Source organism: Anomaloglossus baeobatrachus, chromosome 2 (assembly GCF_048569485.1).
Source record: "Anomaloglossus baeobatrachus isolate aAnoBae1 chromosome 2, aAnoBae1.hap1, whole genome shotgun sequence".
Taxonomy (NCBI): Eukaryota; Metazoa; Chordata; class Amphibia; order Anura; family Aromobatidae; genus Anomaloglossus; species Anomaloglossus baeobatrachus.
Genome location: NC_134354.1, coordinates 680,224,346 through 680,236,478, shown reverse-complemented (window position 1 = coordinate 680,236,478; position 12,133 = coordinate 680,224,346). Strand labels below are relative to the sequence as shown.

The window sequence follows — 12,133 nt, the reverse complement described above, 5'->3', positions numbered from 1 at the left end:
GAGCCATCTTCCTTGATCAACGCTGCCAGCAAATGGGCCAGAAAGGGGAGAAAAGGCAGTTGCAACTTCCCTGGATGAATCCCACGGTACTTTAAGTCAGGGGTTGTCCGAAACAAGAAGTGCTAGGAAGGCGAGCCAGCAGTCACCCCTACATCAGCCTGAAGGATACCTGGTTCCACCTGGTCTGTCTCAGCATCGCCCGGGTTACCTCACAAAAACCAGCTGAACGTGAGTAAACGAGTTGAAAGACACTTTGGACTGTGCTTAAGTTATTTTGCAACCTGTTGTACTACACAAACACACCCGAACCCTGGGGCCAGCCTCACTCTCGGGAGGCCATACCACCAGACTACAGACACCATCAACCCCAGACGCTCGTTAAACTGCAGTAGCGGTCACAACACTGACCGCAAACAGAGAGTGGCATCACGACTCCTATGCAAGGGAACCTGACTGACCTGTCGCCAGAAGTACCAACTGGGTGGGTCCCCGCAGCGTCCCTGCAGGTGGATAGATGTCCTTGGGAGCGGCGGGCGACACAATAACATGATGAGTGGGCCAACTAGTCTGGGGAAACTAAAGGCCCCTTTACACACTGAGACTTTCTAGCGATCCCACTAGCGATCTCGACCTGGCCAGGATCGCTGGAAAGTCTCTAACAGTCGCTGGTGAGCTGTCAAACAGGCAGATCTGGCCAACAACGCAGCAGCGATATGGACCTGCAGAACGACCTCGCTGGAAAGGGAACGCTAGACCTATGGCCTGGGTCGCTAACGATGTCGTTGTAACGGTGTCAAACACACCGATACATGCTGCGCAGCGGGAAACAAAGGACCAAAAAATGGTCCTGAACGACTTGTTGCGATCAGCGACCTCACAGCGGGGGCCAGGTCGCTGATGCGTGTCACACACTGCAATGTCGCTGGGGATGTTGCTATTACGTCACAAAACTGGTGACGTTACAGCGATATTGCTAGCGATGTTGCAGTGTGTAAAGGGGCCTTAACTCCACCATCCACTAGTTAAAAGCCTAAGTAATATATTAAAACAGGGTTTATAAAGACTTTTTTAAATAAAACATGGGATTACTAGTTAAACACAATAAAGGGCTGGTTAGGCTGGGTACTTAGTAATAAATATACAATACTGGTGGGTTAGAGGGCATGGGGACCTGTTAGGTTCCCTTTAAAAGACCTGCTAGGTGATGATGTCACCAGAGTTTGCTTGAAAACTTGTGAAACATGACAGCAAAGTACAGCGGCCATAGTGGAAAGGAGACGAACCCTGTCCTGGAGCTGGGACAGGTGCATCACACTTGCCTAGTGTTTCCAATGAAATCTAAACAGTGCAAATTGCATGTTCAAGCATTCGATATTGGAAGGAAACCTCTCTAGTTAAATGATAGCACACGACATTTGCCTTAATTGGATGAAAACTTTGCAGTCTTCTTCACAAGTAATATGAAATCCAAAGAAGAGTCCAAGACAGCAGAATTTTCCCAACATTACTGTTATTGTTTCCATAAAAAAATGTTAACAGCATAATTTTGTCTGTTTTTTACGTTAAGACAATGTCGTCCTGAATTTTTTCTTGGTCTCTGAAAGGTTGTGTCTGGCCGAAATGTTGTTGTTTTTCCATTTATATGACACAATAAAAAAAAAAAAATGTTGGGGAATGTCTGTTGCTTTGGATTTTTTCTTGCATTCAACTTATTTATTCATTATTATTGTTTCTATAAAGCCATTGTGTTCTCTAGAACTTTGCAAGCTCCTTCTGATATATGAGATCCCCTATTTGAGATTTCCACCTCTACCTTGAACAGTAGACATCCAGTGCTATATGGTTTTTCTCATGATCACACATGGGGACCTGGTGCTGTGAACCTATTCTATGAGTAGCATTTTCCTAGTGACCTTTAGCTTCCTGACCAGCTGCTTGCAATTGGAAATATAAATAGATCCATCAAAAATGAAATGGGTCAAGTAAAGTCCAGAACCATGGGCATATCATCCAACTCAATAGAACAATGCAAACAAAGGAAGAAAAACAGAGTTGAACTGCTCAAAAATAATTTTTAATGACAAATATAGGAGTCAGTAACAAACCACATACATCTATATAAATATATATATATATATATATATATATATATATATATGCAATTTGAAATATAGCAAATATTACACTAATGGTAAATTAGCTTCCAAATATCTTTTCCCTAATGCCTACTGCCCTCTTCCACCCTTGTCTTATTTTGTACTATGTATGGCATCTGGAAAGATGTGTCTGCTGGATCATAAGTCTTTTTCTTATATCAGCCTCTTCAGTTTTGTCCAATACCTCCTATATACAGTCTTGATTTTGCATTTGTTCTCTTGTAGGGCGACAAAGAAGCTGAAATGGGTCTGCCATTCTCTCCACTTTGTGACCGCAAGTCCACATTGGTAGCTCAATCCCAGATAGGTAATTTAGCTCCTATTATATTCCATGTCTGGATCTTGAGATGACCTATGATTGCTCTCAGTGAGATGAGAGAAACAAAAGACCTATAAACACTGACATGGTCGAATGACTTACTGCACTGCTGAAGTAACTGATTTTCTCTATTACAGGTTTCATTGACTTTATTGTTGACCCAACATTTTCAGTCCTGACCGATGTGGCTCAGAAGATCGTTCTTCCATTAGTAGAAGAAGGAAGCAAATCCAAACCAGCACCTCCTGTCAATCAATCCAGGTGTGTGAACCCCCAATCACTTAATAAAGAAATCCAATCACTTAATAAAGAAATTAAAAATAAAATTAAATTACTAATAGGAATTTCCTTTTTAGATAACCCTATGATCTTGGGGTTTCCCTGCCAGGTAATGCACCTGCCAGTTTTAAACAAAGCCCAAAAGTCCATTGAATCTGATCATTGATCAATATTAGAGATGAACGAACCCGAGGATTGGTGTTCCAAACACAGACTTTTCAAAAAAGTGAAAGTTCGGTGTTCGGGTGCTATACGTATTCAAAACACTCATGTGAGCATCGCTGTACTTGGGTACGCTCGGTGTTCAGCCCACTGTGAGCCGCTTGCAGTGTTTGAATGGCTCGCACTGGGGGTAACAACAGCATGATCGAATGTAGTGTGTACCAAATAAAAAAAATAAGGAAAAACATTGCCCACCCATCCCCGGAAGTGATCTGTTCATCGTTCGCTGCATGTTGGTGGAGACCCGAATTGCCCAATTAGTGATTTCCATTGGGGTTCATGTCAAGTCCTGGTCCCAAACCGAACTTTACCTGAAGTCCATCTGAATCCACTAAACCAAACTTCCACAGGTCCGCTCATCACTAATCAATATGAAATTATTGGATAAGACGTTGCGGATCACTAGTGGGGGACTAAGTGTATATTACTTTTATTATTGTTTTAAGGTAACAGATGTAGAATTGCTTACAGTTCACTCCCAATAAATAATCTTTATCATGTAACTCCCCCAGTCATAGCTCCCAGTGGAGGCAGCCATCTCTGGATGAACAAGCTGAGCTAGGAGACATTAATGCTGACCTTAACAGTTTCCGATCAACCTGGACCAAGTATATCCAAGAGAACAAGCAGAAGTGGAAAGAAAGAGCAGCAAGTGGTGAGGAATCTATTACTTATAAAGGGAACATGGTATTATACTAGAAAGGTTAAGGAGACTTGATTATGTAGTCCATCATATACAGTATATTTAATTATAACAGCAGCTGGACGAGATTAGCAAAAAATTTAAGTTATAGAAGAGATACATGATTGCTCTGGGTTGAAAGAGAACCTGTCAGCAAAATATATTGGTCCCATTCATCATTAGCCATTTTTTTTTAAAGTCCCTTCATCTTTTGTTGTTTGATATTGATATCTGATACTGGTGTACTAGAAAAAACACCAGGAGTGACTGCAGTAGAGTTGTACCAAATTTGGTGACTTTTTCAAAAAGGCACAAATGATGGAAAACATTTGGAATTGCTAATCTCTGAACACAAAGTGGAAAACTGGTGAGCACATATAACTGACAACCACTATTAGGGTGTTTCACATCAGTGTTTTTTTGCCTGTCTGCAAAAAAACGCAAACCGCATATGACCGGATCCTGTGGATTGAATGTGCAACGTATGCAACCGCAATTGATATTTTACCAGATCCTTCTGCAGCTGGACACAGAATTTATCGGCTGGCACTGGAGTCAGCTGATTGGGAGTCAGCTGAACTCCTGATCTCACAGCCCGCACACGCTACGATGGATGCAGGTTAACAGCAGTCACTGCCTGCTGCCGATCACGTGCGGGCTGTGTGGTCAGGAGTTCAGCAGAGTTCAGATCAGCTGAGGACTCCAGTGTCGGACGATTACTTGTTCTGTATCCCGCTGCATCCATCGCAGCATGTGCGGGCTGTGAGGTCAGCTGAGTTCGGCTGGCACCAGAGTCAGCTGCTCTAAACTCAGGTGAACTCCTGACCTCATAACAGCAGAACAAGTAATCAGATCAGCTGACTCCAGTGTCGGACTATTACTTGTTCTGTGTCCCGCTGAATCCATTGCAGAGTATGCGGGCTGTGAGGTCAACTCAGTTCAGATCAGCCAACACCAGTGCCGAATTAACTCAGCTGATCTCACAGCCCGCACACGCTGCGATGGATGCAGGGGGACACAGAACAAGTCATCGGCCAACACTGCAATCATCTGATCTTAACTCAGGTGAACTCTTGACCTCATACCAGCAGAACAAGTGATCAGATCAGCTGACTCCAGTATCGGATGATTACTTGTTCTGTGTCCCGCTGCATCCATCGCAGAGTGTGCGGGCTGTGAGGTCAACTGAGTTCAGATCAGCCAACTCCAGTGCCGGCTTAATCAGCTGACCTCACAGCCAGCACACGCTGCGATGGATGCAGGGGGACACAGAACAAGTAATTGGCCAACACTGGAGTCAGCTGATCTGATTACTTGTTCTGCTGGCTATGTGGTCAGGAGTAGGGATGAGTGAGCAGTAAAATGCTAGGGTGCTCGATGGGCAAAGCCCATGTCGATTTTTTTTTTTAAATTCATTAAAAAAAAAACCAAATACATAACCCTAACGTTAGGGGTACAAAACAAAATGACGTGTGCTTCGCCATATTTTTGTATGCTGACCAGGTACAGCAGGCAGGTACAGGTTGCCCCCAACCCCCAGCTGCCTATTTGTACCCGGCTGGGAACCAAAAATATAGGGAAGCCCTTTTTTTAATTATTTCATGAATTTCATGAAATAATTAAAAAAAAAAACTATGTGGGCTTTGCCCAATTTTTGTGTCCAGCCAGGTACAACTAGGAAGCTGGGGACTGGAATCCACAGAGCATTGTGGCCAAGCTTTCTGGGCCTCCCCCCCCCCCCCCACTGCAAATTTCAGTCCGCAGCCACCCCAGAAAATGGTGCTTTCGTAGAAGCGCCATCTTCTGGCGCTGTAACCAACTCCTCCAGCAGCCCTGCTGCCGGGTGCCACGCTGGGTAATAAGGGGTTAATACCAGCTTTGTTTTACCAGCTGGTATAAAGCCCGAGATTCTTAATGTCAGGCCAAATTTGACCCGGCTATTAAGAATCTCCAATAAAGGGTTAAAAAAAAGACATCACACAGAGAAAAAATACTTTATTAGAAATAAATAGACAGACACTTTATTAGAAATAAATACACAGATACACTTAGGACTTCATCTTTATTACTCCCTCTCACCCCTCAATGATCCTGGTCTTCTGTCTGAGAGAGAGAGGTAGAGAGAGAGAGATTTCTGTACTGATCATGTCTGGCTGCTTTCTGGGCATGGTAAGTATAGAAAACAGGATCCTGTCTATCAGGATCCGGCACCCATTGAACTACATTGCAGGTACCGCCGCAATCTAACGGATCGATTCACATGCGGTATTTTGACCGAGGTCAAAAACACAACAATTAGTGTTTTTGAAACACAGTAAAATACTGCAAAACAACGGATCCAGTGTGTGCTGCACACAACCGCATTTGACTGTATATTGCCGCGATTCCATTGCAAATGCATTGAACTGACAACACATTTGTAAAGGATCCGGATTTGCGGCAGAAAATCTATTCGTCCCTTAGTTAAAAAAACCCTAATATTAAAGCACCCTTGCTGACAGCCAACTCTGCAGCGGTCGTCAATGAATAGTGGGCATAACTATAGCATGATTACTGTGCAGTGAGTGCTGAATGATCACTGCCTCGACAGAGCCCTGATGTTTGGAGGCAAGCGGCTGTAGAAAGAATATAATAATTTTCTCCCTGCATCCGCACCTCCAATTAGGCTGTCACGAGTATTTAGAACGGTATTTACCTATAGATTGCCACAATGGCTGCAAAGAAATGTATATTTTTTTCTTGACAGTTTCCTTATAAACTAAGATTGATTTCTATATATTGTCTCTATACATATATAAAGTAGATTTTTGTATCTTCAATTATATGTATGCTAAACAAGTATGGCACTGCTAGACACGGTTGGTGCACAGATGGGGTCCCAATCCATAAATATATAGAATCCAGTAGCGGCGTATGAAAAAATACTTTTGTGGTTTAAACTCAGTGTAAAAGTCGGTAACGTTTCAATCAGTCAGACCTTCAACAAACATACAAATTTCTTCCAAAAGCGACAACTTTTATAGTTTTCTGTCCAAATAAACATTGGGGGCTTGTTTTTTGCAGAATTAGTTGTATTTTTGAATAACCACATTAACTTTACCAGATTATCTACTAGAAAATGGGAAAAATATGCCAATGAAATAGTAAAATAAAAAAGCAATTCTGACATTGTTTTTTTGAGAATTGTTTGTACGGTGCACATTGCATGGTAAACATGGCCTGGAATTATGATTCTACTCATGAATCGAAAATTTGTAAAAAATAAAAAAATAAATTTTGATTGTGTTGCCTTTTTTCAAAACTTCTAACGTTTTCCTTTTTCAGTTGATGCAGCTGTGTGACAGTTTAATTTTGGGTAAACCCTGTTTTTTCTTTATACTATTTTGGGATAGATATGACATTTTGGTCGCTTCTTACGGCAATTTTTGCAGAGCTGTGTTGATCAAAAAAAAGCACAATTTTATTGTCTACTTTTGTTTTTCTGCTTATGACATTTTGCATTTTTTTTTTAAATATCTTTATTTGGAATGGTTTAATTGGGGAAAAGAAGGGTGCTTCAAAATTTATTTTTCTTTTACTGTACTGTATACAGTATAGCAAAATCAGTCTACTTTGAAGCCCAGTAACAGTCTAGATTTCAGTGGAGCTCCTAGATAACAAGTACAGAAATCTTCAACAGACCCCATGCTGTTAATGCCCCTAAAGGTCCAGTCACACTAAGCAACTTACCAGCGATCCCAACAACGATAGGGATTGCTGGTAAGTTGCTAGGAGGTTGCTGGTGAGCTGTCACACTGCGACGCTCCAGCGATCCCACCAGCAACCTGACCTGGCAGGGATCGCTGGAGCGTGGCTACACGAGTTGCTGGTGAGCTCACCAGCAACCAGTGACCAGCCCCCAGTCTCCTAGTTACAGCACACATCAGGTTAATTAACCCGATGTGTGCTGCAGCTAAATGTGCACAGAGCAGGGAGCAGCGCACAATGCTTAGCGCTGGCTCCCTGCTCTCCTAGTTACAGCACACATCGGGTTAATTACCTGATGTGTGCTGCAGCTAAATGTGCACAGAGCAGGGAGCAGCGCACACTGCTTAGTGCTGGCTCCTTGCTCTCCTAGTTACAGCACACATCGGGTTAATTACCTGATGTGTGCTGCAGCTAAATGTGCACACAGCAGGAGCCGGCAGCACAGGCAGTGAGAGCGGAGGAGGCTGGTATCAAAGGTAAATATCGGGTAACCAAGGACAGGGCTTCTTGGTTACCCGATGTTTACATTGGTTACCAGCCTCAGCAGAAGCCGGCTCCTGCTGCCTGCACATTTAGTTGTTGCTGTCTCGCTGTCACACACAGCAATCTGTGCTTCACAGCAGGACAGCAACAACTAAAAAATGGCCCAGGACATTCAGCAACAACCAACGACCTCACAGCAGGGGCCAGGTTGTTGCTGGATGTCACACACAGCAACATCGCTAGCAACGTCACAAAAGTTGTTCGTTACCAGCGATGTTGCTAGCGATGTTGCTTAGTGTGACGGGGCCTTAAGAGATTATGGAGCTCCACTACACCCTCGGCTGCTAGAGAGTAAGGCTATGTGTCCACGGTAGAATGTACCTGCGGATTTTTCTGCCTGAAAATCCGCGACTTTCGCGGCAAATCCGCACCCGCGGATTTGCCGCGGATTTACCGCGGATTTGCCGCGGATTTTGATGCGGATTTTTTTTTTTTTCCTCATTCAAAACCAAAAATCCGCACCAAATCTGCACCAAACAATTGACATGCTGCAGATTTTTCCGGATCAAAATCCGCGGCAAATCCGCAGCGGAAAAATCCGCAGCATGGACACAGCATTTCCAAAATGCCATTGAAATGGCTTGGAAGTGCCGCTGCTGCAGATTTTCGGGAAATCCGCGGCAAATCCGCGGCAAAATCCGCGCAAAATCCGCGCAAAATCCGCAGCGTGGGCACATAGCCTAGTAGTAATGTCCTTCAGCCTGTAATAATGTTTCTTGTCCTGTAATATTGCCCCCACCCTGGTCCCCCAATTAGTAATAATGGTCACCATCCTGTAATAATGACCTCTATTATGTAATAAAGTTCCTTGTCCTGTAATAATGGTCCCCATCTTGTAATAATGGTCCAGATCTTGTAATAATGGTCACCATTCTTTAATAATGAGCTCAGGGGCCCGAGGGACACACAATGGAGCCTCGGGAGCCACATGTTTTAGACCTCTGGTCTTGAATTTATCTTTCTTCAGATAACTGGTGGAGTTTTACATTGTTACGTGCTTTGCTTATATAATGGATAATCATATTATAACATATTTAATTATTCCGTTTTCCTGTAATAAAGGTCCCCATTTTATAATAATGATCTCCATACTGTAGTAAAATCTTTTGCCTTGTAATAATGGTCTCCATCTTGTAATAATGGTCCACAACCTGGTCGCCTTCTTGAAGTAATGTCCCCCATTCTGCCCTTCTTTACATACTCATCAAAGAAAAAATTCTTCCCACTTATCCTCTGTCACGGGATGGCAGAGAACCGGGGCTCCGAAACTGGCCCTCAGGTTAGGGGGGCCCTAGCTGTACTTGATCTTAGAGGTGCATCTCATGGTGACGATGTCTGGGCTACCTTCCTACCCCTGCTCCTAACCAGCCCTGATCTAGTACCTTCCAAATCGATGGGGGAAGCAGGGGGCAGGACATAAGCGCGTAAACACCAACAGTGATGGACAAACAGGGGAAGACAAAACTGTATCACACAGCACACTCACAGAGTAATCGGATAACAAGTGATAAGGAGGAAAACTAAAGCTGGGTGGAAATAACCAGACGACAGGAGGAATTCCACAGCACACCAAGCACACAAATCAGTTTAACAGAAAGCTGTAGACAGCACAGGAAGACAAATTCCTCTATCCTAAAAATGCAGGGAGCACCTATGTTAGGTCTCCTTCAACATGTGATCCAAAAGGTAAAAAGCAGGCAAGCAGAAATTAATTCCTGTTAGTGCAATTACTAATGAGGACACTGCTGGTCGACACCCGAGCATGCCTGTGCAGCTCAGAAGCACCAGAGAAAGTACAGTGAGGAGTGTCAGAGTCTGATGCTGCCACAACATTCGGCATGTTTAGAGCAAAACACAGTGTGACATCCTCGTACCCTTTCCGATCAGTGTCCTCCACAGCTGGAGCGGCACATTGCAGTGATTTCACCTGTCTTCATACCCTTTGTGAACGGTGTTCCCTTCCTCCTCCAAATCTGGAGCTGCGCATTGCAGTGATGTCCTGTGCGGTGGCCTCTGATTGGCCAGTGACTGGCGTAGTTATATAGTGGGGCACAGAACTGGTCTCTGCATCGCAATACATTTCAATTAATAGAAGCGCTTTCATCGGCGGCTTCTAACTCAGTGGATACAATCATGTCAGTATCTCAGGGGCTTGAGGGCCACACAGTGGAGCCTTGGGAGCCACGTGTTTTAGACCTCTGGTTTACAATTTATCTTTCTTTAGATAACCGGTGGAGTTATACGTTCTTTTGTGTGCTTTGCTTATATAACGGATAATCATATTATAACATATTTAATCATTCCATTTTCAGGAATCACAAACCAAACGTCTGTGGATGAACTTTCACCCTGTGAGGAAGAGCATAGCACAGAGGAGAATGGTAACCTGGACTAGTGTACGGTTTCCATGGAGACAAGGTAGGGACTCAGAGAGAGGGATTTAGGACAGGAAGAGCCATTAGGCCTGGTACAGCCATGGATTAAGTTTACTCTTCACGGTATGAACCCGGCCTCAACTATTCGATAGAACTGAATCCTAGAGATTATAATCCGGCTCATCTGCTGATTGGAGCCAGCATATGGCTGAGTACTCACCACTATTCTGCAGATGCATGCTGCGAACCTTACACAGTACAGTATACAGTATATGAGTTTATCTAGCTTAGATATCTTGTATGAAATCAGTGTTCTGTACATTTTATACTTTTCTGATAACTTATGTTCTCTTACTGTCCAGGTACTTCTCCATCCACATAGAGGTCCAGATCCCCTCCCTGCAGTACAGAAGGACTAGGACACAGGGAAACAGAGATTGGATCTGAAGCCGCAGGTCACTTGGCACGCACAGAACATCTGGCATTCAGGGAACTTGACAACCCTCCGAATCCCACCGTCTGTGGCACTGTGTGGGTGACCCACAGATCATTGCACAGCTCTTTCTCTCTGTCCACCTGCCTCTGCTATGTGGGTCTGTCTTTCTTATTGTGGATCATTTAGGTACTACCATACAGACTTGCCTTTGCTTTGTTAAACAGAGCAGACTTTTTTTCTTTTCCGTTCCTCTTAGAGTAAAGCACTCTTCCTATTTTGCTGTCAGCAACATACATCTGCAATATATATATATATATATATATATATGTGTATATTGCCTCCCACCAATCTTTCAAGGTTCTGCATGACTTAGTTCTCATTTTCCAGAGTGATGCAAAAAAAACAAAACAAGACGATTCATATATGCACAGTGACATAAAGAAAAAAATGGAAATCTGTTCCCTCATCTCATCTGAAGAAAGTGCAAAGAAGATGGTGTTGGACTATTTTATGTATTGCAACCTAAGAAATGCAATATTAACAACTACGAACCATGTCCGCCCAAAAATAAAGAGTTTGAGTATCCAGAACTCTGCCAGAACAGTACTCCTCAAATCAGTCCTCAGAGATTGCTACCCAACCATAATGCATGTGTAACCATCTGTTCTTAGGCATGGAAATCTGTCAATCAGATCAAGTTTACCTGTCTGTGAATGGTTTGAGAATAACTGATTCTGAGCAATAACCAGCTGATACAAAGGAAAGTCTAGTCCAATGCAATATGATTTATACAATCAGGCCATGGGATCATCCCTTTCACGTCATTGTATTCCACAGTAGTAAAACAAAAGGGACCAAAGCATGTTAGTAATTACTGTAGTATAATTAGAAGAATGCTTATCTATTGGATTATTCACTTAGAATTGCTACTTTACACATTAACACCTAGCACAGTGTCTATGGATTATTCCTTGGTAGGAAAACAGAGCGGCTCATATTCTTTCCGACTGTAGCCCGTAATCCAGATTCTTCCTCTAAGACCCACCAAGCAAGAGGACAACTACAACTCTTATGTGAAGACCATATATTTTCTGCCGACCCTTCTCTGGGAGCCTGTAGAGCACCACTGGATGATATCTTACAATGAATATCCCATACCAAGCGCCCATACGTCATTGTGTGTGATCATTCCCTGTGGCAGATTATCGAGAGTTTCTTGTTTGTCCTGTCCCGGCTGTGTCATGGATTTGGATGTTGTGTTTTGTGCCTTGTTTTGAAGTGTCTTGTACCAAATCTCAAACTACATCTACCCATCAGTCTGATTACAAACATAGCAATCTTTCCATTACTTACTGAACCCACTGTGGCTTCAGA

General features: G+C 43.3%; 1 protein-coding gene across 5 annotated transcripts in view; it reads left to right on the top strand.

Annotated features, from left to right (window-relative positions):
• PDE1B (phosphodiesterase 1B) overlaps positions 1-11,922 on the top strand; it is a 556,943-nt gene extending 545,021 nt beyond the window's left edge. For 4 of the 5 annotated variants that reach the window (XM_075337165.1, XM_075337170.1, XM_075337169.1 and 1 more), the window contains 5 exons: positions 2,382-2,463; positions 2,613-2,736; positions 3,489-3,631; positions 10,261-10,329; positions 10,686-11,922. In XM_075337165.1, the coding sequence (XP_075193280.1) occupies positions 2,382-2,463; positions 2,613-2,736; positions 3,489-3,631; positions 10,261-10,329; positions 10,686-10,705 (438 nt within the window). In that variant the 3' untranslated portion in view covers positions 10,706-11,922. Of the gene's footprint in view, positions 1-2,381; positions 2,464-2,612; positions 2,737-3,488; positions 3,632-10,260; positions 10,367-10,685 lie in introns of all 5 variants that reach the window. The other variant, XM_075337166.1, reaches the window with a different exon arrangement.
• The last annotated feature ends 211 nt before the right edge of the window (positions 11,923-12,133 follow it).